Source organism: Acanthochromis polyacanthus, chromosome 18 (assembly GCF_021347895.1).
Source record: "Acanthochromis polyacanthus isolate Apoly-LR-REF ecotype Palm Island chromosome 18, KAUST_Apoly_ChrSc, whole genome shotgun sequence".
Lineage (NCBI taxonomy): Eukaryota > Metazoa > Chordata > Actinopteri > Pomacentridae > Acanthochromis > Acanthochromis polyacanthus.
In genome coordinates, this window is record NC_067130.1 from 6878641 (window position 1) to 6905912 (window position 27272).

Sequence of the window (27272 nt, forward strand, 5' to 3'; positions counted from 1 at the left end):
CAACTGCTGGGTTCTGAGGTGAAATTACACTTTTTTCTGGTCTGATGGCTCTGAAAAGAGGAATATAACTGCTTCTATTTGCAGTTGGAAAGGGCTGAGTGATGACATTTTCTAAGCATAGCGTGGACTTAATATGATATAGATTTTTTATGTGGCTAAAATATGTTCTGCTGACCTCGTCCTCAGCAGGTCACTGTCGGCTTTATCACGCTAGAAACATGCTGACATTCATCTACTGTAAGTAAAAGACCCACTTCAAAGAAATCAAACGATCCACTGACTTCCCAAAGACGAAATGATGTCCTAATTTTGCTTATTTTCTTTGGTCAATAGCCCAAAAATGTTAAACTTATAGTACGAAACAGAGAAAAGTTGCACATCTTTGTACAGTTTTCACTTTTCAGTTATTTAAACACTCATCAAAATGTTGTTGGTCCATTTTTTTCGACCACCTCAGTGTTTTAGCTGACAGTACACTTGAATGTTGAGTGGGCACACACTTGGAGCAAATCCTCCCTTTCTTCTCCCTTTCACTGTCTGTCCCTCATTAGTATCTGCCTCCCATGTTGCACAACACATCTGATATATAACCTCATTCATCCTTTCGTTCTCTCTGCTACCACTCACACATTTTATCCCAGAAATGGTCACGTCATTGGATGGTTAATTTAAAAAATCATGTTTACTGGAAAACATGCTGTCCCGGGAAAAAACAGAGTTGATAAAGAGCAACCTAACACCTTCTTGGGTATGTTTTTGGACTCCCTGCATTTCCTGGGGAGGTTTCTGCTGGTTTAACTTTACAAACTAACATTGGATGAGAACCAGATGACAAGTTCAAACCCTGTGTGAGGATTACTGGCTTCTAAAAGTCTGGGAGAACGTCCAGCACCTATCTGTCTTCAGGATTGTGTAACATGAGCACACACACACACACACAGCTACAATAATCACTCGTCCCATCTCCTCACAGCACACCATGTCTCCCACACACACACACACACACACACACACACACACATATATACTGTATATACAAACACACACAGAGATGCTGGGTTTAATCAAACACTCGAACAAGCACAGTTTTGAACTCCATCTTTTATACTTTGCTTCCACATAAACATTTTATTCCTTTGACTTCATGTGAAACTCAGCTGTGAAACACTCTTCCTGGCAGCCATGTGTGCTCACTTAATTTAATAGAAAAACAAAAGTTCAGTATTTGCCAGTATTTCAGCGAACAGAGTTACGAAATTCACAAATGTGAGGTCAGTGCAGATGAATGAAGTTGAGTTTAATGTCACTTTGAGCAAACATTCTACCTGCTTCCTGTGCCAACAGGCCCCACGTGGAGATCCAGAGGTTCTCTGTGCAGCCACTAGATGGAGCATGTCAGCTTTCTAAAGAGTCACTGCTGCCTGAGAGTTTGACAGAAAGTTTATATTACTGATTGAATACAGTGTAAATACTGGCAAGTTTACAAGTTAAATAGCCAGTAGAAATGGAAAGTTGGCTTTGGAAATAGTCATTGAGAGGTGGTAGCTAAGTCAACTCAAATATAATTTGTACAGCACTTGAATAATTTCATACCTCAGCAACAATATAAAGATTTATAACATGCTATGTTTATTTCACAGTTGCTTCAAAGTTCCACGAAAAATGACAAATGACAGAAAAATGACAGATTGAACCTATAAATGTTTGGGATGGTTTCCTTTAAAACACAGTTTGCTGTCCAAAGAAGGAAACAATGTATTGATTTTTTATGAAAAGTCCAAGTGCAGACATTTCTTTTTTTCCTGAACTGAACCTTCAAACTATCTATATTAAGTCGCTGAAACAAGCTTCACACAAACAAACAACAGCAGTCACTTCTAGTAATATGTCAAAATATAGTAACATTTCTTAAGAATTAGTCATTCTTCTTTGGACATTTTAGGTACTTTTAGTCAACAGCACTTCTGTGCAATGAATTAACAGGAAAACTAGGTGTCATTTTTATCTAAAGTGGGTCAAGCTATAATTGAGGGATTTTTGAAGTCCATGGGATATATCTGGCATGCATTTTTATGAAAAGTTAAAAAAAAAAATCATTTTTTATGTTCAGTATGATCATGTCTTACAAATCCAATAATTATTTATTATGGAAACAATCAGTTATTAATAAAAAAAAGTCTAGATATCACTAAAATGTCAACTAAATAACCAGTACAATATCAACCACCTTCTAATTAGCTAAACAATAATAAAATGAGCTTATTCAAAAATTGTTTTGATTGTGTTCTTGTTATTAAGTTGAGATAATCATGACAGATATTTCTTTTTTGCCAATATATAAAATTTTATATAGAAAATAACAAATTATGTCCAAGAAGGCACTTTCCACTAAGTTCCCCATTACAAAAACACCTCTCCAGGAAGTGTGTTAATTCCAGATCATATGACCTGCTCCACATGATGTCATTTCCTCCTGAAGAAAAGACTGGAAGACTCCAAGGCTTTCTGAGTTATTTAATATAAAGTAGTGTGTGAGTCAAGTGTGGATTTATGGCATGTCAACAACAGGTTTACTACAATATCTTTATAAATAACTTTTAATTTCAATTCTACTCAACTGTATATGTAATATTTAGAAGAATCTTTGTGTAAAAATGCCATGTGGTGTTTGGTTGTAGGCGGCCATGTTGGTTTTAGGCCTGAAAACAAAAAATGTCAACTATGCTACAAAAAGTCCTGCAATTATATATTGACCCAACTCTGATCTTCCACAGTTAATTATTTGCTTAAGACAATTATTTTTTGCATTACTTGTTATCAGAAAGTTTCAGAACTTTGTGTCTAAATATATAAATGAGTCATCAAACATGCGCTAATTTGCGACCATGTCATAAAATAAACACCTCATTGAGTAATTTGGATTTTTTCTTTCCATTAGCTTGAAAGAAAACTTGTTATCAAAGTGAAATCTCAAAATGAAGCAGCGTGTGAAAAGCAGTGTGGTTTTCTGTTGTGTCTCTGCTTAAGTAGGACTTTAAATGCATGACTTGCATTTCCGTTAAGTGTCACTGGTACTCAGCTCCTGTCATTCAACGGAAACGTGTGAGAGCCTGTACTGGGGTGAAATGGTAGGAAGTAAGAGACACAAAGACAAATAAGTGCAAACATCTCCTCTGCCTCCTACATGGGAGCAGCACAGTGTGTTTTAACCTCAGGTCCGCTGCTGTACACATCCTCATGGCCGGGAGTAAACAGTTCAGTGAGTGATGAACCGGACTGTTGGTTTAGAAAACAACGAGTGTAATTTGTCTTCGAAATATGTGCAAACAGTCTGAGACGACGTAACTTGATTATGTTCTCGCGCTTCATCTTTTATAACACAACATGTGCAGAGATCAGTGACTCTCTGCAGCAGTGACACAACACGATTTCAATCAGAAGCCTCATTTCAAACCTTTGTGTTGCATTATTCTCCTAAATGAGATCAGCATTTTAATGCTACTGCAGATGAAAGAGTCATTCATTAACGTTTGTTAGTTTAAACTCAGATAATACATCAAGCTTGCCCTAACAACTGCATCCTTTTTGCTTTATCGAGGGTATTTTTTATGCTTCAAAAGAAATCAGCTGAAGCATTACATGTTCTGAGGAAATTCTTAGGTTTCCTTGCTGGGGAAATTCTTTCATTTCTTCCTGTTTCTCAAATTCGGTAGAAAAATGCTTGTTCTGTCATCAACCTAACACTCAGATATTTACCAGGTTTCTTGAAAACAACATTCTGTACATCCAGTGTGCATAATTTTCCACTTAAAGTAAAATCTTCACTTGTTTTCTCTTGAACCTGCAGCATAAAACGTCTGCACTGTCGACTACAAACCAGAGCATTTTCTTCAGTTTTTTTCCTGACGTTCCTCTGTTTTCATTTGTGGGACAAACCGGGATCGCAGATGGGATGCCTCAGGCTCTGCCCCTGAAACATGAAAATGCGTCGCTAGCAGAGCTGCTACAAGTCAGCAGGATGTTGATATTGTGCCTCTGACAGGCGGACAGGCCCATACAGGGAGCCATCCTCATCCACACTCAGTATTAAACGCTGACATGGAAGCCAGCTGCTCTGTAAGCTGGAGAGTAAATAAGACTTTCGTGGCTTTTCATGATTAAGGTGTCGGTATAGAAATCATTTTTGTCGATGTAGAGTGCAAGATCAAGCCTGCACATACAAACAATCACACCTACGGACATTTTAGAATCACCAGTTAACCTCAGCATGTTTTTGGACTGTGGGAGGAAGCCTGAGAACCTGCAGAAAACACACGCATGCTCAGGGAGAACATGCAAACTCCATGTAGAAAGATCCTGGGAAGGCTGGGGCATGAACCAGAGAAAGGCGAAAATGCTAACCACCATCCACTGTGCAGCCCGATTTAACCATATATGCATTTATACTTTTTTTTAGTAGTTTTAAAGATTAGACAGGAGTCAAAATACACAATGGTGACTTGCTATTATTAAGTTCAACTCTGTTAAATGAGATTGTGGAACTCTACCTGCTGTCTACAACTAGTTTATTTCAGTCTCTAACACACCATTTGCAAAATGATGACTTACTTGAACCAAGTGCAAGAAAGTCCAAAAAAGGCAAATGTTATTCAAATTATATTTATTTTTGAAGCAACGGCAGTCAAGCATCACTTTCACCTTAAAAACGAGCCATGATTTCATGAGAAAAAAATCCAAATTGTGTAAATATACAAATGATTATATCACAACAGTAATTTTTCTATCAAACCAAAAAGCTGAGATACAACATTTATCTGAGGAGGTGGGTGACTCAATAGCTTGTTTTTAGGTCAACGGCAAACAATAAAAACCAAGCTTGTGTATTCGGGGACGGAGTCGTCCTTAAAGTGCAAATGAGTAAACATTTCATTTCTACGATCAAAGGTAGTAATTTACTCTGCATGTCCACGACGCACAGACACACACTCTAATTATCCTCTCATAGAAACACACACACACGCCAACCAAGCATCCTGTTCATTAATATCTCTGTAAACACAAATAAACAGATTTTCCTGAATAATACATGGGAAGAGAATAGAACACATTACTGTCTGTAGGCAGGATAAAGTGTGGGCTGCTGCAGAGTATTCACAGGCAATTTTTTTTATATCTTTAATCCCCTAAAAGAGAATTTATTGGAAAATTAACGTACATGTAAACATGCTCTCTGTCTGTGGGGCGCTACAATAAACAGTCATGTCCATTTTTTGTTAGTACAAAAAGGATGACATCTACACATTTAAAAAAAAGGACTAGCCAAAACAAAACAAAACTGCTGTAATTTATTCATGCCACAACAAAGACGTGTGTGTACGCTGCAGCACCACAGAGGGGAAAGGGAAAAAGCAAGAGTTGTTTGCAACGGTTCGATTGCGGATCTTCAACCTTCAAAAAAATTGGGCGTCTTCCTTGTTGCTTGTAGTCTGACTCATAAATAGAATCACTCACGGACCACCATTGGACGAAATTATCTGGGGCTAGTCCTATTTGCTGAGAAAAAATAGATCCTCTGCTCACCATCTGTGACTGAAGGGGCATAACGAGGCCTGATAGAGGCAGTAATCAGTTCATCAGCGGCTCGCACCCAGACGCTCCGTGTGTGTGTGTGTGTGTGTGTGTGTGTGTGTGTGTGTGTGTGTGTGTGTGTGTGTGTGTGTGTGTGTGTGTGTGTGTGTGTGTGTGTGTGTGTGTGTGTGTGTGTGTGTGTGCGTGTGTGCGTCCAGGGCTGTTCTCTGTACAGCTGCAGCTTCAGTGTATCAACTTACCGAAGCATATTCGCCGAAAACGTAAATGAATATGGGCTCAGTGTGATTTACTGGCTCACTATAACTGACTATTTTTAAAACATTTCCTGAATAAATACCGTGTCCCAGCTGGAAAAACTGGAAGCATATTTCATCTGAACATAATCTCTGGCTAAAAACATATTTGTCATAGCAAAAAAAAAACAAAACAAAACAAAACATCTATTTCTTGAGCAGGATATTTAGTTACTTGGGCGTTTCACAGGAATGAATGGTGCAGCAGGAGATATCAAAATGTGCTTGGGGAATGTGAATTAGTAATGCTCCTCCTCTTCCTCAACAGCTACTGCCGAGGTGCCCTGGTGCAAGGCACTTGATCCCCAGCTGCTTCAGTGGACAGATAACGGGAGGTTTGGAGGTGGGAAAAGCACACGACTTCAGAAAGCACTGGAAAAACAGCAAGCCTGTTCGGTTCAAACTCCACCTGGACGAATGAAGGTTAAATCTGTCCACATGTATATTCTTACTGACTGAGTTTCAGCAGCCGGAGCATCCAGAGGGACACACAACACGGTTATTTAGTTTAGAGTTATTTTCAGACATGTGCGGGTCACTGTGAGCATCTTCTGTCACACCGACACCGGCTAACGCAGGAGGCTAGACCTGGGGCGAGGTGATACCGAAGGATCCTGCCAGTTTTAAAAGGAAGCAGCTCCGGGCGATCACCTCCCACAGAAGTGCAGCGGCACATTTTTCGGCACGTTTTCTTCTCCAAAGCCCCAGGCCCGGAGCTCCAGTCTGTCCTCCTCCTCCTCCTCTCGATCATCTTCCTCTATATCACCCTCTTCGTACAGGCTGGGCTCCTCCACCGAAGTCTCCATGTTTGGGTTGTAGCTGCTGAACGCCTGAGCCTCATTGTATTCATAGATGGTCGGGAGGCTGCTGCGTAAACCGAAACGGCGCCTCAGTGCCACCAGCAGTGGCTGCGGGACGGTGAAGATGTCGACGTTGTTGCCCAGGTCGATCCAGGCCAGGCAGGGGAACTTCTTGGGATCCTTCACTGCATCCGTCAGGTCTTTCAAGATGGCCAATGTCAGACGGTTGCCGTTGATGGCTAGTATGGTGAGTTTTGGCAGGAGGCTGAGGTAGGGCAGCAGCAGCCGTAAGCTCTCGTCCTGCAACTCGGTGAAGCTCAGGTCCACAGCTGACACCACGTCGCTGCTGCTCTGAAGGTAGAAGGCCACACGGTGGACGTCCCGGCCCGACAGCGGGATTCCGGACAGGTTGACCACGTCGCCTGACAGCTTCTTCTTCAATGTGGTCTTCAGACTGTATGAAAGATAAGAAAAAACTAAGTTACTCTGGCAGTTACTTATCCAAAGACGAGCAATCTTTACTTAACGACACTGAGGTTATTGATTTGAAGGCCTCTGTAATGGGATGCCACACTGTAACCACAAGTTCAGGGGAACTGCAAAGTGTGCAAAAAAACAAAACAAAAACAGAAACAGCATCCACCAGAGAAGAGTTTAGCAATCAATAACGCAAAGAAGAAAATTTGCATTTAAATGTGTCTCGGTCTGAGTCTCTCGAGCAACAAAGTCTGTCTCTTGGGCTCAATGTCGTCTGTGGAAAGGCACCAGCTGTTCTTATTTTTGGGTGTCACTTTATTTCCCCTCACACGGGCCAACGCTAAGCTTCTAAGTGCAAAAATGTCAAAAATAACAGATAAATAAATGTATGAATATAAAACATAGAAGAGTAAACATGCGACCCTTCTGTCAGAGCCAATTAGAAGCAAATGTGTCACCTTGTTTTCAGCCGGGGCTCTACTTTCACTGCAGGGATGAGTGTGATTTTGAAACAGGGATTCAGTAGAGAGATGCTTTTTCTTTTTTTGAGTGTATTTTATGAAATCAGGTCACTTGTGTCTTAAGTGTTGCGAGCTGACGGGTTAATAAGCCACTTGAGCTGAGCCGAGTGCATTTTCAAAAGTCAGAGAATTTACTGTTTCTAATGTGGCAGCCAGTTGGCATCATGCAAAAAAGAGAAAAAAATGAAGGAGCTTTAAGATGCATCATTTTTCTTGCAGCAGGTTTCATAAGAATCTGGACAGTGAGAAGTTGCAGTGCCACTGTTGAGCTTTGGAGGCGCTGGTGTGCAGATTGTGTTAGCTTTGCACAGAAGTCCTCCAGTCTTCCATTCTTAACCCTGTAAAACCCACTGTTGCAAAAATACAACATCAATTTTATTTTTTATTAATATAGAAACATAATTATATATTTATATATAATGTTACATGTAAGTTTTTGCTTTATTTCGTTTTATTTATTTTTTTTGCTATGTTTTCGATATTTGGGAGAAGCAAAATAAAATAAATCTAAAAATATTAAATACATACATATATGCATGTATATATTTAATATTTTATATATACATAAAATCTTTAGATTAATTTTATTTTTTGCTCATTTTTTATATTTGGATTTTTATATAAATATAGATGTACATATAATTATATATTTATATATAGTTAATTTAACATGTAATTTTTTGTTTTAATTATTTTGTTTTTTCTATTTATTTCTATATTTGGGTTTAGCAAAATAAAATACATCTAAAAATAATAGATAGATAGATGGATAGATGGATAGATAGATATTTTATTTTTTGCTCATTTTTTGATATTTGGATTTATATAGAGAGATATAGATGTAAATATATAATTATATATTTGCTCGTAAAAATATAATAAATAATTGTATATTATATTATATATATTATATAATTCTATATTTATATATGATTAATTTTACATGTAATATTTTTTGTTTTATTTACTTTGTTTTATTTTTTGGATATTGTTTTCTATATTTGGGTGTTGCAAAATAGACAGACAGACAGATAGATAGCATATTAAATTTGTATATAATTTTACAAATACTAACAATAATAATATTTTGTTTTATTTATTTAATTTTGCTCATTTATATATATATATATATACATATATATATATATGTGTGTGTGTGTGTGTGGGTCTTACAGGGTTAAGGGTTGCTCAGTTCTCCAATCCAACTCTTAACAAGAGTATTTCCAAGAACTTTTCCTTTAAGTTCTGTCAGGATCTGATTAATGTTCTTGTGCAGAGATTGTGCAGTACAGACAGGAGGATAAAAGGGTAGATGATGGATGGATGAATGCTCCGTAAGAGCAAGAGACAAAAACGATAGAGACAAGTCATCATCTTCTATATCAGTGCAAATGATTTCAGACAACAGGTGTTCAGTGAATCCATCTTAAGGAAAAGTAGCACTATAACTGTCTGACAGTCAGACTGGATCACAGTGTTTCTCACTGCCTCTGTTAGAGCAGGACAATCTGCAACAAAATGTTCTCTCTATATCAGAACGTGATTAAATATGCATAAGAAAGCTATAAGGCAGCGACATGCGTGTCAGGGAAGCACAGGAGTGTTAAAGCTGAGCGCTGCAGCACTGTTTGCTTTGTTTTCACTGGCATTCGGACTTGGAAGAAGAAGAAGTCTGAGGGAAGACATCTGCCAAACAAATGACAATGAGGCAGCAGCGTGGGAGAGTTGGTTATAAAAAAAAAAAAGCTGACATACAGGAGAAAAATGTTCTGTTTAAGTGGCCTAAGGTTTATCTTGTCTTTGTCTTAGTCCTGTTTGGCTTTTCTGCGTCCCTCTGCCTCCTCAGGCACAGCGAGGTTTATCCCTACATCTCTCTCTGCTCTCTGGTCTGTCTGGGAGCCTCATAAATCGGCAGGCTGTGCTCTTTACATCTGTCACCCTCTCTGCTCGGTTAAGGGAAAGAAAAAGATCTGTAGCACACCGGGGCTGTGATACGCACGACTATTGATTCCTGGAGTGGGCTATAATTCATCTCTCCCTCCCTCATATCCTCACTCCCGCTCACTGCCTCTCACTTTCTTGCTTTTTCTATTTTCTTGGCCTCTTTTCTTTCTTTTTTTTATTATCGTGCAATCTCACTGTCTCTCTTGTTCTGAATTTGAGCTGCTATATTCACTGTTTTATGCATTCACTTCAAGGTTAAAGAAGTAAAATTCTCATCAAAGCTCTAGTAATTGTTCGCGCATTAAAATATCAAGATGAGTTTTCATTGCAAAATGCTTCTTGTATTCTTTGGTTCAGTATCATAAGCCTGAAATTAATTGGCTTCATATTTAAATAATTATGTTGTTTTTTCCATTTGTTCAAAAGATTCTTGATCTGCAGTTTCAGGAGAGAAATTGTAAGATGAATAGAAGGGGCAGTGAGATGATTAATAGGAAAGGAAAGCAGAAATTATTTTGTTTATTTGACTTTTTTTTAATCATCTTTGTCTTTTAATTGTGGAGTACTGGATAACTGAGACATGATTCAAACACTAAAAAGCTTAAAAATAAAAAACAATCCTTAATGGGACATGCTTTGTGTTGTTGTGAGAGGATAAAAAGAAATACAGCCTCAGCAGAACATCAGAAAACAGAGAAAATGCACAACTGAGAGTAACCAAAAACACAAAATTACTCCATTTAAATTATACAATCAGCAAATCTTCAGAGTCTGAAGCCAAAATTGGTTCACATTTGACCCTCACTGTTATGCACATTCTTTAAATGATTCATAATTTACCATTAAATTGATATTTTCTCTCTGTTTCACTAACAGATGCTTTAACTAGTGGTTTCAGCCATCAAATGTCACCGACTAGCTTCTTAAAATACCGGTAACTGCATCTCCTTGGCTCACTCAGCCTGCTCTCCTGTGAGGTTCACTGTACCACTGTGCAGCTTCTGCACTTTACTGTAATGAAACTGACTGTTGTTCATGCTGACTTATTTATAGGAGAGTTTTCTTGCCCCTGCTGGAGGCCTTCCCTCTCACCTGTGGGCCCATGCAGCTGTAGGAGGAGACAGGCCGGGTAGCTACTGTAGCTGAGTGGGCGGTGCACCGGGAGGGTGGGCTTTAATGTGCTTCTAATGAGACAGAGTAAAGGCAGCTTCAGACTTCCTTCCAAATCTGCAGCCTAACGGCTCCGTGGGCACAGTTCCACCCACAGGCTGCTCGGCTGGCTGCAGGCCCAGGGGCACAGCTAGCATTTCTAAAGCCACAGAGTACACTATAGTCCATCAGCATGAAATGATAACATAAACAACGAAATGTCTCATCCCGCTGCCTCTGATGTGGCTGCCATGCTCGTAGGCAGTGGTACATATCCTCTTGGACCAGCTGAGACACAAACAACTTCAAAGGGATCGTCTACCCGCATAAATATGATGCGAACAAGAGCGTCCCCCCGCTTGGAGACTCATTTAAAAGCAAATAACTGAGGGGAATCCATCTATTGACATCCTCAGGAGCAACTGATACAACAGTGCAGGAATCTAATAAGAGCTGAGTCTCATGTGTCAAACTATTGGCTGCTTAAATGTGGGTTCAGGCGGACTGTCTAATTGCTTTTCATAGCCTGTCTTTCCTCGGGGATGTTGTTAACTTTTACGCACTGAACAAGGGTCCTTGCTGTTCTATAGTTATGTAAACCCCAGAGGTAGGAAATAAAACATCTGGGGTTTGTGATGTTGAAATCGAGTGCAGGCAAAGAGATCGGGGTCAGACCAAAGTCTGAGAATGTGTCTTTTTATGAAACATTTTATAGGTTTGCGAGTGGCAGTGATTCAGCCTGTCTTTAATAGCGGATAACAAATCTGCGGTGGCTTGATCTGTTGCACAGTGTTGATAAAGAGATTCACTCAGACGGCCTCAGCTGTCCTGCCACAAGCACAACTTCTTTACAAAATAATATGATTTATCAATTCACAGCTTCAACTTCCAAATAGATAAAACCTTGGCTTTTTGCACCTCTGTTTTCCTGCTTTATTGAGCACACACATGCGGGATCTTTTTACTTTAGGTCTACATATCCCCAGACAGCACTAAAGGTCAGGGCAGATCCATTGATTTCTGTATTCACACTCATTTTCTGGCCCACGTTTGGAACCACTCTGTATCAGGTTAGTCTCCATTGAGTCTCTCCTGATGGCACAAAAGTTAAGTGCTCATCATTAGTCTGCAGCTTCACCGTCCTGCTAATCAATTTCCACTCGAATGCAACCAAACACTTTCTCTACACCGAACCTGAAAGCGATGGAAGGCTGGAGGGACTTTCAAGAAAAAAAAAAGGGCCACAAGGGTAGAACATGTACATTCTCCTAAATTAAAATGCGGCAACATTTTTTACAAGGAAAATCTTACAAGCCCACACTATTCTGCCAAGCGGGGTGAGAGTTAAAAGCAAATGGCAGCTGGAACTTGTAATCCGTCTTCCCACATAGAATACATGTTCCCCTTCATTTACCCTCATGAATCAGTAATACATCAGCAGACAGACAGGGGAGGTGCTGGAGGTTATATTTTTCCCTCAAGTTGATTCACAGTCAGATTTAATGTAACAACGGGCGGTGAGTGTTTGAGGACCATCTTTGATTTAAAAATATATATATGTTGAACTGTTTTCATTAACTGTCTTCTTCAGCATTTCTATGATGATCACAGAGGCTTCACTGGAGCTACTGGGATTATAACAAGATGATTTAGTACCCATTTATAACACTTTATAAGGGGTTTTCCGATCAGCCACAATATTGAAAACACTGTCGAATATTATGTAGGTGCCTCTGACCCTGGGTGGTTTCTGTGGTTTGGGATTTGGGGCCAATCTCGCGAACTAACTTGGGATCTGGGGAGATTTTAAGTCGGATCAACATCTTGGGCTCTTGGTCGTGTTCCTCAAGCTGTTTATAAAGTTTATGAAGAGTGGCATGCTCTTATTTGCTTCCATGCTGAGAGATAAAGAAGAACTGACACATCCATATGTGCACATTAACTACAGAGATAGCACAAACAAGATGGAGGTTTAAGTTAGCATGTTTGTCTGACGGTTGAATGCAGAGAATCCAAAATGTCACCTGCCCCAAAAACAGTCCAGCATATACTAATTCACATGAAAAATGATCTTATTTAAAATCTATTTATTTAAAAAAAAAGCAAGACTAAAGTGAGTAAAAGCTAAGCTTAGGTAAAAGTAAGCTAAGCTAAGCTAAGCTAAGCTGGCTGTACAACCACAGCTTGTCCAAAGTATGTGACTCACAGGTGTATGTTTTTGTTTATTCCCATTTTTAAATTGCATCATTATCCGTTTATGTAATTATCGTCATGTTCAAGTTGATGTTTGCCTGTAATGTTAAAAATGAATGTCAGGAATTATCAAATTTGGAAAAATGTTTCCAAGCCAATTTTATTTCACTATTTTTTTAATGTTATAAGACACACAAAAAATATATCATAAATTAGCAAAGAAAAGCATCAAAAATGTATTTATTTATTTATTACACAACAAAGTGCTTTCTTTTATCTTATCAATATATTTAACATTTGTCGTTATTATACTGTAGATATACCATTATGTATGTATATGTATACGTTATTATACTGTGCATTGATTTTTTTTAGAATTTATAGCTTCATATTAGTTATTAGTTTAACATTAAAGTAGTTTTATGCCTTTACATTTTCCAAGCAGATCAGCAAATAAGGTCAGTTTCCAAAAGTGGAACTCGTTATTGAGTTAATAATGTTTAGTATTTTAGCCTGGGAACCCAAAAATGCTGCTAATAAGGCTAAAGCTGTTTACTTTAAGAACTCACAAAACTGTCTATTACTCCTTTATAAAATATTTACAATTTATAACCTCTTTATAAATTCTTCCTAACTAGAATCTGTACCAGTGTCTCACAGTCAGCTGGAAAATGACGAGGGAGAAGATATTCATAATGTTTAGTATGAATATTTTAAGTGTTTTCCTTGCTGGCCTGCTTGTAAACTCTGCAGCCCATTTGTTAACAAATGCAAAGATCTGTCCAACTTCTGCATGTCAGCGATCAGATCAGAGGCAGTGTGCAATAGTAGCTCAGCCGGGAGGCCGAACTGTGTAATACAAATTCAAATTTATATCCTGCTGAGCATGCACAGAGACACTTGACTCATTTCAGGGGAATGAAATAAAAGCACTTGAGAAACACTGGATGTGGATGCCGTTCCACAGACCCGTGGGACGACCAGATCAATGTCTGCTTCATCAATGCTTTGGTCTTGACTTGTTTATTCCTCAGATCGATCTGAGCTGTTTTGCCTCCAGGCATGTGTATAATACATGCGTGGTAGTCTGGCTCAGTCGTGGGAGAGCCTACGAGGGTCCAACGTAGAAGCTCAGCCATGACAAGTGAGTCGGTATCGGACTGCTCGTTCATTTCTGTGCTTCTGTTTTATCTCAATGTGCCTTCAGGCCTGTGACTGCAGGCTGCAGCTGATCATTTCCTCCCCAGGTTAGCTTAGCTCAGCTCAGGTTTAGCATCAAACATGTCACTGTTACTCCTTACAGGACCATGTGGCCCGTGTTAATGAGAGTCCTTTATAGCCACTTTGAGCAAGAAAATGTAGTTAAATTTGCCATTTCCTTAACTGTGCAACTGTCACACTGATACTACGGTTCTGCAGAAAATGTACTTGGAAACATGAAAGCGGTGATCGCATACAGCATCCAGTGTCCTCCAGTTTCATGGGGATAATGGCACATTTTCTGGGAAGGAAAAAATAGCCTCAAAGCTCATTTGGATTTGGATTAAATTTCAGTGAAACATTTAGCGGATGGGCTGATTAAGGCAGCCTCCATTGTGCATCGTCAATGGAGCAGCTCACGGCTGTGCAGTGTTTTGACATCTCAGATCAGTCGCTTCATTCTTGGAAACTGTGAATTCCGAGTTTGGGGAAGTGTTGATGTTAACACAGAGTGAACTACAGTACATGTGCCCTTACAGGCAGACTGCAGGAAACAGATGAGAGCATGTTTTAGAAAGGCACAAACCATTAAAAACCAGGGACAGATTCCCAAAATGCTCCAACTTGTAAACAACTCAGTCAAATCCTTGAGGATGTAGCGCCATTAGTCGCGCTCACTGTCACGCTTGACGGTTTGCTTCAAAATGAATCAAGTAAAAAATGGGTTTGAAACTTTAATCACCCATTTTTTAATACTTCACAAATGGTAAATGGGTCTCAGTTGAATTTTAAATTGTTCACGTTTGGTTTGTTGCTTCAGAATGTGATTTTTGAACATTTGAAGTTTTTGATTTTGGTTGGACTGTACCATTACCAGCTGGGGGAGACTAGCGTCAACCAAAAACCTACAACAACTATAATTTGACATAATGTAGCCAATATAATGTCTCTAACTCTGTTAAATAAAGTTGTATTTTTTGTCATGTGTTTATTTAGAGTTTGCAGACATGTATTCATTCATTTAATAGGTTTTAGGCTATATTTGAGGATTTGTATCTCCACTTACACACACATTCTCTGCTAGTTGCATTGGGGACACGCTGATAAATCATTACATGGTTAATGTGCCACCGGCATAAAGCGAATGCGCTGCTTGGTCCATGGTTGGCTGTTTTCCCCTTGGATCTAATCACACAGTCCAACCACAGGCACAAAATGCTCAAATGGAAAATGAAAATATTCAGACATTTGGTTTTATTTTTTATTCATAAATAAAGTTCCAAACAAGCACACAAGCATGAGCAATTAGAATCAAAACTGAGAGACAATTAACCATTTGTGAAGCAATTACATAAAATGGATAATGAAAGTTTCAAACCCATTTTTCACTGGATTCAGCTTGACGGCGCAAATTGGAGACAGAACTGCAGAGCGTCTCCATCGTTCTGGTCTTAAGGTGGAGTTTTTAATTAGCACAAAGAAGAACAGAAAAGGACTCAAGGGTCTGTCAAGAGCAGTAAGCCTTCCACAGCTATAAGCTACTCCATCACACAACTCTCGTGGGCTCTTTTACACACGGATGTGGAAAACATGTCAAACAGCACCAATCATTTATGCTCAGTGCAAACTGGAGCAAACGAAAAAGCGAACAAAGAAGAGAGATACTATACTCCACAGTAAGAAAAGAAGGATGTGTTTTTTTGTGTAAATCTCACTAGCCTTACCACTCTAAAATAACACAAGCAGCCCAAGACGGTTGAATTTCTACTAATAATATGCGACTTCCAACCAAAGAGCATAATTTGTGCCAGCGATGATCCAGAATGGTACAGAATGTACTTTAATGCAAATGTGCAACGCAATATTCGGTTGAGCTATAAATTCACCCGTGACTAGATTTGATGTGACAAACTGGATGCTTCGGAGAAAAGAGTACTGCGACGGAACACATAGAAAACAGTTTGCATTACATAACTCTATATCATGGAGGAGTGCGCCTGTGTCTGCTACGCTATGTCAAGGCACAGTTATGAAACCGGCATTAAAATGCAGGGCTCCCAACACAGACCGAGGGGCTTGATCGCGGGGAGTGATCTGTATCAGCGTTAAACGACCCGCAGATCATCAGAAACACAACAAACCCTTATTTCTGTTCCACTCCAGCAGCCGTATCTCTCATTTACAGTAAAAATCCAATCAATGAGAGGTTAAATGAGGGTCAATGTCTCAATATAAGTGAAGGAACTCCTGATATAATGTAATTAAACACATATCTTAAATGTATTTTACTGTAAAAACATCTTTAATCTCGAGTTTCTACCACATTTAATCATTGTAATTATTTCATTATGGTCCGTGCCCTGAAGTTTGGAGCGATGGATACTAGAGAGTCTCTTCCTTCCTCCCCCTCAGCCTGCAGGATCTCAGCCTGTACCACGGGAAGCCCTCAATTATTCATGGACGTGGATGGTGGCTGGATCTTTAAGTCTCTATTAAAAGTGGAGGTCAAACAGAAAGCAGATATAGCAGACGGAGTGAACCATGCAAGTCAAGTGGAACACTCCATCTCTGAATGGAAACTTGGACAGTAAAAAAAGAAGAACTTTCATCTGCGATCAGGCACTTAAAAACACAAATTTCTAAGTTTTCTCAAATCTTTTCCACTCCTCAGATTCTGTTCCTCGCCTCAGGAGTCAACCTTGTAGGTTAGTCGGAGGTCGGGCTCGCTGTGTCAGAGCCTCAGAACCTCAGGGGGGTGATCTGGCTACAGAAAAAAATAGGTCATACATGTATTAAAGGCAGATGACACATGACTAACGCCACATGTACAGTAAATCCACTAAAGAGGAGTCATGTAGCTCATTTTAGCAGCAGCAGCAGCAGCAAATGTTGCCACATTTTGAACCATAAACTAAACTGTCAGACTAATTAAAAGTTTGACCTGTTGACGGATAAAAAAAACTACAGCACTGACAGCAGCATTTATAATAGCGGTAAGTAATTGTCTGCAAACCATGAATGTCTACAGAAGCCTTCATGGTCAGTAGCTGCTGAGATATTTCACTTCAGACCAGCAGGCCTGACCTTGCCATCCAGACAGCCACACATAATTAAAAATTCCTCCCACATGATAAAAAAAAAAAAAAACAGGCTTTGTTTCTCTTGTTCTTTCTCTGCTTCCGTTTTTACGGCAAAACAGAGATTTTCAATTACATCACCGCAAAACGCAGAATGACTAGACAGAAGAATGAGCTTCAATTTATACACGGAGACTGCAAAGGTGAGAGGTGCAGAGCCGTGAAGATATTGCTGCAGCCACGCTAGGAAGGAAGGCAGCTCAAAATAACAGCAAGGAAGGAAGCTAGAAGGGATTTCTTTAAAGATTAGAGCAAATTAGGCTGAGCAGAGCAGAGAGAAACTGGTTAGAGAATCCCAGTGAGCACTTTTTCTGCTGATTAGTGGAAAGCCGTCAAGGAATCTGAGCTAGAAATACATTCGTTGAAATGAAGCTGAAGAAGTAGTTGTGAGCAGGCAGACTTTCAAACGTTCACCGTTCAACCAAATACAGTCGTAGTCGAGACAGCTTTTCTCCGGCTAATGCTTGCCAGATTATGATTCAGAAGAGATGGGATGACATGAGGTGCCACTTGAGAAAATGAGTTTTCAGCCTATGAGCAAAGACGGGAAAAAGGTGATCTTGTTTGAGTGAGGAAGGACATTACAAAACTGGGGATGAAGGAGAAAGGCGCATTCGTAAACATGCTGCTGTAGAGTCGCGATTAAGATCACATGGCCAGTAGGCTTTGACTTGCGGCTACTTAGAAGCCTCACACAGCAGATCAGCATCATGGATCTGAAAGTCTTAGCATTTTAGCTGTAATTTCTGCAATCTCAGTTTGGTCTTCTTTACACTGCTTTTACAGATATGGCGGCTGTGCTTGATCTTGACTTTCTTCTTTTGTTGAATCTTGATGTCTAGGGGTAAGTTCCACAAGTAAAAATACCAAAAGAACCAATGATTTTAGATCATTAATGTTAAAATCATCGTTGTCATCACTTCCTCATGATATCCTAAAAGTGGTTAAAAAGTCTTTGGAAATGAACAAGCCTGTCCAAAGCATGCAAATGTCCAATTGTGGCTGAGTTTCAATGGAGGTTTGAAAAGAAATCAGGCAGAAATCAAGCTGAATCCATCGATCCATCCATCCATCCGTCCCTCCATCCATCCATTTTCCTCCACTGATCCAGAGTAGAGTCTCAGTGGCAACAGACTATGCATATCATTCCAGGCAGGCGCTCTTCTTGCCAGCAACGTCTTCCAGCTCCTCCTGGAGAATCCCAAGGCGTTCCCACCCCAGATAAAAAATGTAATCCCTCCAGTGAGTTGGGAGTCTACCCCAGAGTTTCCTCACTGTTGGACGTGACCAGAAATCCTCCAAACGAAGGAGACATTCTCATCAGATGTAATTCCCTTCTGTGGCCAGTTCAGGTGGAGGAGCTTGCTGGTGAATATCTGGTGGGTAACAGCCCGAAAAAACACCTTGCAATCACCACCCAGTATGCCGACCACATGCAGGAGTAACTGATAGGGTAAGGTGCACTCCTGATCCCTGGAATCGCAGACTATTAATGTAATTTGCAAACTGTGATATGGTGGTAAAGGCACCCAGTAAGAAAGAAACAACAAGCAATGAAGAAGCCAGTCCACATTAGGAGACAGGAGGATGAATTTTGACGTAAACCAGTGACCAACTTCTCACTCAGAAGATTAGTGTTCATGTCCCATGATGGATACTTCAGCTTTCACTGTTTCTGGTTAGGTTTGAGCACAAAAACTATGTGGTTAGGTTTAGGAAAATATCACACTTTGCTGGACACCTCTAGATGTTGGAAGTTTGGTTTAGTTAGGCAGCAAAATAACTTGGTTAGGAATTCAATGAATGTTGATTAGGGTCAAAATGACTTTCACTACATGTTCGAATCACTCCTCCATTCTGCCTACCTAGCACCGTCTGACTTTTATCTCTTTTCCAAACTGAAATCCTACTCGTGTGGTCGTCGTTTTAAGAGCGATGATGAGGTCATGCATGCTGTTGAGGAGTATCTGGAGGCTCAAGACGTGACCTTCTTCTGAAAGAGCATCAGTGCATTGAAGTTAAAGGAGACTATGCTGAAATAATGCAGGGAAAATGTGTCTCCTGTGGACTTTTCTGACGAGACCATGGACTTTTTGAAGGATTGAAAATGCAGTTAAGTTGTTTCAGAATGTAATTTGTGACTGAATTTTGCAACTGGTTTTCAGGACGTTAGAATTCTCCAACATCAAATGTGATGTTTTCAAATGTTTCCAGATGTTGAACATTACCAGATTATTGACAGAAAGAAGGTCAGAACAACTTTAAATTCTGATTTGTAATGCAGAGAGTGTTATTTTATAAAACAACCATCATGAACACTGATTTACTGCTTCAATATGAATGCAGAGTTATTGAACACAGGGCCAATAACAACAACATAACGGTGTGTTAACAGCTCATGTTCTTTTAACACACTGTTAAATTGTGTTATTGGCCCTGTGTTTAATAACTATCAATCTTCATACATAAAGGTGCATAAATGACTTTTGGACAGCCTTTACTGGGAGGAAAGTTACTTTAGTGCGAGCAGCTTGAGGTTCAGGTCAAATATCAGGACTCACACACCATCAACACTCACCCGCTGCTGCTGACACCTGCTCAAAACATCTGTCACAACCACGACTCGTCTCACTCTTATCATTAGCCGGCACAAATCAGCAACACGGGAGATTTAACCAAATCCTGCTGGACGATTTCTGCAATGCTATCTCAATTACAGCGAGAAAAAAAGAAGACAGATGAGCGTAGATGTGTGTGAATGCTTGGAGTGTTTCCACTGCGAAGCTCAGCGCGGAACACAAGAGTAAGTAAGTGGTGTTCTTGAGCCATAATTTCTTTTAATGTACTGAAGATGTCTGCAATAGCTGCTGTAAGAGCCTCACATCGATTATAACTGCAATCGGAGCACAATCTCATCAAAATGTGCTGGAAGGGCAATTTTAGGGGAATAAAAAAAATATGAGCTTGATTAATCTGAAATTCAATAGCAATTACTATAACATTAAAAACTCCACTGGGTAGCTCTCAGAAACCTGGCACATGCGGAGAGCCGCAGAGAAAAATGGAACTGCCTCGATAATATATTAAGCACGGCACACTTGCTTTTGCGCTTGCAGTGTTGCAGAAGCAAATCAGGCTTGAGTAATAAAACCTGAATTATGATTTATGTGTTGTCTCTGCAATCACTTGCATACATTTCCTGAAAAACAATCCAATTTAAGCCATGGAGAGCAGGCTGCAGCATAACATTTATCAGGTAGACTTCTCAGTATCACTTCACACAGAAAATAGGAGTGTAGGAATGGGAATATGTGAGATTGTGTGCTTTTTCATTCCTAAATATGAAGGGATCAAATTCCTGATCGATTCAAAGCGAGGCTGGAAGGAAAGGGGGGAAATATGTGACTTCTAATCTGCAACCTCTCGGTGATTCCGCCTCCCTCTTTTCTCTCCGTCTGACAGAACCTTTCCCCAGAGCGTTTCCCCCAGAGCCTCAGCTCAAACTGCAGAACCACTCTGTGTGGCAACTGTTGAACAAAATGGACTCTCACAAGAAGGAGAGAAAAATCCCACGGGAGGAGAAGGAGGAGGAGAGGGAGGAAATCAATGCAAGGAGGTGATGTCAAAATAGGTGGAATTGGGGGGGGGGGGGGGGAGCTGAGAGAAAGCAAGAACAATGAAATGATCTGCAAAAGCAAAGCACTATCATCATGTAAACTGTGTCCTGATGATGATTAACGCAATACAAACACATTTTCTGCACATTTTGGTGAGCCTGGTAGAGAAGAAACGGCGTGGTTGGAGTCCCACAGTAAATCTGCTGTCTGGATGCTTGCAGTGGAGGCTGTGAGGGAGACAGAGCTTGCTAATTAGCACACTGGGAGAGGCTGCCTTGTTGTTTTGTTGACTGTTATTTCGAAACATTGCAACCAAGAGACCAGGGCGGGAAGTTAGCTGTCAAAAAAAATCTTTCAATCTGGGTTAATTGCTCGGGGAGAGCGCCTCCTGATTATCATTAGAGATGTTTCTTTTTTCACAATGTTTCCTCAGCTGTACCTGTTACTTAATTTGAGCAATTTTTATTTGTTTCAACAGAATACTCAAATCAACATCTTTTGATTCTTCTTTTGTTATTTCACAAAAGCACAGATATACAGTATCTGTCCTCTGATCATAATCATCAACAGTGTCTTTGTTTCTTTCTGTTTCCAGATCATTCTTCATATTTTGTTGGTGTATGATGAAGAAAATAACGCTCTGTGTTGGTAAAATCTCTATAAACAAGTCACACTTGTCATGGGTAGTGTGTAAAGCTGGTGTGAGGCTGTTTTTGTCACAGTAGTATCAGGCGGGAAACTAGCTTGGTTGGTGACAGGCAAGTGTGAAAACAGACATCCTAGTAGGAACACATTGGGAGGTGTGTTTCGCAATAGAAAAACACTTAATTGCAAAGAAAAATCCTCAGTTTTAATGTATACATTTATAAGACAATAGAAATATTCTTAACTAGAGTAAGTAAAAGTAATTAATTTACCAATTGCCCCGTTTATAGTGACAACGCAATGTGTGATTACCGATTCATGGACACATAAGCGACATTTTTATGTCTAGGTGGAACTAAAAATTCCAGTCCTTGCATCTTTAAAGCATGCACTTTAGGTGCAATTACAACTTTTTCTCAACTCGGTGTTCAAAAAGAAAATCAAGGAAGAGCAAGATCAATTCTGCTGCTAGAAAGATGAATTAATTGCTGTATAGAGTTTATTTGGATTAAAAGCAGGTTCAAGCAAGAAAACAAGACCTTGAGGACCTAATTCCAGACAAAAAAATGCCTTGAAATGAGGGAGTTTCTTTTACTATTTTCCTTCAGCGAGATTTTCCTCAGAGGCACGACCTGATTTATTCCAGTTTTAATTAACAAATGAAGGCGTGGCTGGATCGGGCCCCGGTGGGTTATGTCTATGAAGTGGATTGCTTGGTTATGTCACCGGATTGCAGCGCTGTCACGGAATTAAACCGTAATGGCAACTCCAACTGAGTGATGCAAGCCCGATAATTTCATAAGTTAATAATTTAATAACAAGACGGAAACCATAGGCAGGCAGGACTGTCAGGCAAACAGGGTTATATTAGAAGGAAATAACTATGATCTGGCGATTTTTTTTCATTTTACCTGGACAGTCCAGCTTTACACTCTAATACAGAAGAAGTGCTGCTTTTTTCTTTCTTTGTTTCTTCTTCTTTTTTTTACATGGCTCTTCATCTTTGAAACTAAAGCGCAACATTCAACCTTAGTCTTTTCAGCATGATATCATATGTTAATGAGTGATTACACATCCGTCTATACCTGCTTCATACTGAGGAGGGATGAAAGTGCTGCAGCCTATTCCAGCTGACACTAGATGGGAGGCGGGTACACCCTGAACAGTCCATCACAGGCCTCACACAAAGACAGACTGTGCACACTCACATCTACTGCAAACTTAGAATCACTAATTAACCCATCATGCATGAGTTTGGACTGCGGGAGAAAGCCGAGTCCAGCAGAAAAACGGCAGAACGTGCAAACTGCTCCAAAGAATCATCTGACTGACCGGCATGTATGAACCTGCTGTAAAGTGACAGTTCTAATCGCCCCGCTGCTGTATCAAGTCCATATTCTGATCTATTTTACAGTTTTCTCATTATTCCGCCAAGGAACGCGGCGGAGTTATGATTTTAAGGTCAGTGTATGTTTGTCCGTCTGTTAGTCTGACTGTGTGCAACATTACTCAAAAACGGAATAATTGGATGAAATTTTCAGGGAAAGTCAGAAACAACACAAGGACCAAGTGATCAGATTTTAACAGTAATGCGGCTTATAGTCTGGATTTGCTAAAGATTTTTGTATAATGGCGAGGTAGCAGCACGGCGTCACTGTAACTATGACAACAAGTGAACACTACGTAAGCTGCCTGCTGATGATCACATGATTGTGATCCTACTGAAAACCCACTGCTGCAGACTTATCCACTGGAAATCATACAACGACTGAGCAGCCTTCATGGAGTACTGTGCTCTCGGTGTGCTTTTCTTGTTTTTAAATCAATCTGCTAACTTAAAAATGAGCCAGAGAGTGCATTTTCAACCAACTCTTGAAGTGACCTTGAATAGCTCGACACTACAACTAATAAAATCTGATAATTTCTAGGGTTGGGTGCTAAAGCTGATAAAAAAATAAAATGTTTAATGTGAGTTGATATGGATAATCATTGATAAGCTTTATTGATCTGTTTATAATAAGGAGAAACGGAGCAAAAGCTGTGTTCTGAATTTAATCAATTTAGCATACCTATCACTCTGTAATGCTAACACAACAATGAAAAACACAACACACCTACATAAATACCAATTAAATGAAGAAAGCAAGCATGAAGTTAAATTCTGAGGCACAAAGAGGGTGACCAGGTTGAGGTTCTGAGTGTTTGACCTGGACTTGGTATCACCAGATGAGGACTCAAGACTTGTCTCTGCACATACTTGACATCAAGAACATCAGGGAACAGAGGTGTGCATCATGTAGGTGGACATTTTTAGACTGTGAAGCCTGTCTTCGGAGTGTACAAAAGGGAAAGTAGGGGAAAAACTTCCACAGAAGCCATGGGAAGACCGATGGAGGGTGAAGGGGCTAGAGTTTTATGAGGCAGTGAGGAAGCATGCTCAGGGTTTGATCAAGTACCCGAACTTTATGTGTCGCTATGTACTTTCATGGTTGGTCGCATCAAGTAATGCATTTAAGTGAAACTATCGAACATGCAAGCGAACATTCAAACCATTTTGTTATTGCTATTGGTTCATGTTACTTTGTTTTTGTTACCCAGGTCTACTGTCAAAAAGTTCCAATCAGAAGAATCAACAGTGAGAACGGAGAAGCCTATATCTGTCTAAAAACAATGACTTATTATCATATGAAGGCAGATCACAAGATGCCAAATGAATCCCCCTGTTTATCTGACATTCCCCATGCATTTGAGTCTGTGTGTCGGTCTGTGGTGTGGAGGCAACAAATCACCTACTGTAACTCTGCCACTGTTATCGTCGTTAGCTGGATATTTGCTGGCATACCAACATATGCACATATACAGTCTATGAGAGGTACATCTTCCCAGAACAGGCTGACGACTTCATCTAAACTTTCTATATTTCAGAGTGGCTCCAGAGTCACACTGATCTGAATGGTGAGGATGTGTTTACCGCAGCATCGACTGTGACTTCTGAAGAGTAATGGTGATGTGTCAGGCGGTGGTGGAGAGGACACACTCACCAGGCCTGAGACTTCCTCCTGGGCACGCTCTGTCTCGTCCACTTGGAGTGAGGGGTCAGGTGGTAAATCAGCTGGCGGCAGATCTTGTTGGTGGACTTGAGCGAATCGGTCTCCTGTGGCACACACACATAAAAGGCGAATGAAAGACCACAAAAAGACGAGTCTAGTTCATGGAAACCAACCAAAAACAAACACTAATTGTTCATGATTAAATGCACCTGAAGCATCAAACAGGAAGTTAAACAAACCACTGAACTGTATATTTCACAGTAAGCAAAGTATAGAATGAACTGTTTACAAAAGGTCTGATGGCTGCAAAGTGAAAGTCATTTATGAACACTGGATGTCTGTTCGACTGATCTTTTCTTTATTTGTGCAGAAATAAACCAACAGATGCACTGATTTTCACATGTTCAAAGTGTTTCTTTCTTGTCCTGCATCAAACATTCCCTACATCAAATCATTATTTCAGTTTCGCCTTTGCATTCTTCATACACCTACTGCCTTCGTTTTCCTCCCTTTCTCCTTCGTCAAAGACTTTAAATGGAATGGGTTGCGCTGAGCAGGCTAAATCTAATTAATGGTACAACACGACAACAAGAAAGAGGCAGTGTGGCGAGAGAGAGGAAAGACAGGGGCAATTTACCTTAAGGCGATTAACCATTCCCGCTGCCACTTCTTTTCTTGGGTGACAAACAAACATGCCTCATGCTTCAAAACACTCTGTGCTGCTGTTTCGGCCGCTTGCATGGCTGAACACGACGTTACAGCAGCACATACTGATTTACAATGTCACCGTATTCTTGGGAAACGTGTGGTCTGGAGGAAACGGTGCAGCACTGTAACTCTATGAGAACACTTGGACGTTAATCAGGGCTCTGTAAACCTGAGTGCTTCAAAACAAAGCATTAATTGAATTAACTGTCTCAAACAGATGACCCAGGGTTCAAAACACTCGCAAATGATGTATGTTTCAGCCCACAATACGTCCTTGAATATATATAAATCTCAGCGTGGCAGAAAATATTGGCTGCAGAAGCAGCTGCTGGGCCCTGAATCCAGCACACTGCCTCTCTACATCCTCGTCACGTCTGACACAGTATCCTGCCACGGGTCGCCAGTAGCCAGGCAGGAGAACATTGCTGCCAGCTCCACTCTCTCCTTCCCCAACTCCTGAGCTAAAGCAAACACAGATAAGATTAGAGTTTCTTACAGGTGATTATCATCTGGACTCGGGAAGTAAAAACCAGGCCTCGCTGACTTTATCTCAAGGCAGCCCATCTTTTCCTTTAAAGAGATAAGGGCAGACTTTAAATAACTGTAATGGCTGCTGGCTTCGTGTTTTACAGCCACTCGGAGCAGCTTCTGGAGTGTCGTCGCCCCTCATACCTACGTTTGAAATGTACTTTGAATTTTAACATGTTTGATTTGTATTCTGAGCTGCAAGGAAAAGAAGTGAACTCCAGACTGGATAAAGCACAAATTATTTCTTAAAGGACCATTCCTTGTTTTACTATGACTGTATAAATCTGACTTGAATTTATATGTTGAACTGAAAAGTTTACATTAATTAATGATGAAAAATATGAATTTAAGCCAGTTATGAGTGTTTTGAACAAACCTTTTAAGGCATCAACAAACCTTAATTATTTGTTGTCGTTGTCCTCAAAAATGGCCTTTCTGTTTCTCATTTATGTTTGAAAAGAAATGCATTTTCTCTCTAAAGTGGACTGAAGACAGAGCATTTGGTTGACATTTTTCTTATTTTGTTTTATATATGTATTTTATTGTTTTATATATGTATTTAAAATTGTTCTCTAGTATTTTATTGTAAAGCACTTTGTGATTTTTATCTGTGAAAAGCGCTTAAGAAATAAACTTTACTTACTTACTTACTTACTAAAAGGTAAGGCAGAATAGGAAATTCTAGTTTGAAGGAGCCACAAAGTCAGACAGAAGTTTTTCCTAGGAGATTTGAGGGGAATTCTACTCTTTGACTTACATTTAACTTCCAGTCAGTGTGTACATTTTTCTATTTTAGGTTTAGGCACCAAGACTATGTGGTTAAATTCAGGAAATGACATGATTTAGGTTGAAATACAGCCCTTTCAGAATATGTATGAAGCTTCTGCTCCATGTTGTGGGTGACTAGAGTGATAAGTCCCATCCTATCTAATATATATAACTGGTTGGCTGATAAGGAGGGACAGTAAGGCAGTAAAATAAATGGCAAAGATATTTTGATTACAAGCGTATTTGTGATGCATCACAAACAAACAGAATCTGGCACAAAACACACTGCATTCAAAACATAATTGACAATACAGTTCATTTGTGTATGAACGCAATTTTTAGGAGACAGGTTTGCTTCAGCTGTAAGACTAATCACACAAACGGAAGTCATCTGTTTGATTTAACTATTTATGCAACTTTATCAGAGCAAAGCTGAAAAACTACTAGTGCACATTTAAGATTAAGGTAAAATCAGACTACTCAACCTCCAGCAGCACCAAAAATGACAATATTCTCCTCTTTTTCTAAACCTGTACACACCAGACTTCCAGCCCTCAGTACGTCCAGCTTCACCAGTTTGATCCCTTTTGGCCACCAGACCTCAAAGTGACCTCACTGCTGGTTCCAAAGCCACTCTACCCCATTTGCCTCTG

The 27272-nt window shown here is 39.9% G+C and overlaps 1 protein-coding gene and 1 long non-coding RNA gene across 3 annotated transcripts in view; one reads left to right on the forward strand and one right to left on the reverse strand.

Annotated features, from left to right (window-relative positions):
• Positions 1–4643: 4643 nt before the first annotated feature.
• lrrc75bb (leucine rich repeat containing 75Bb) overlaps positions 4644–27272 on the reverse strand; it is a 30592-nt gene continuing 7963 nt past the window's right edge. The window contains exons 3-4 of the mRNA XM_022194592.2: positions 24607–24719; positions 4644–7136 (exon numbers count right to left, since the gene is read on the reverse strand). Of these exons, the coding sequence (XP_022050284.1) occupies positions 6530–7136; positions 24607–24719 (720 nt within the window). The 3' untranslated portion in view covers positions 4644–6529. The remainder of the gene's footprint in view (positions 7137–24606; positions 24720–27272) is intronic.
• LOC127530875 (uncharacterized) lies at positions 18353–25009 on the forward strand. 2 transcript variants are annotated; one of them, XR_007937619.1, is made up of 3 exons: positions 18353–20110; positions 20766–20919; positions 24491–25009. It is a non-coding gene; the product is annotated as an uncharacterized LOC127530875 (long non-coding RNA). The 2 variants fall into 2 exon arrangements; XR_007937620.1 differs by having other exon boundaries at positions 18353–20106.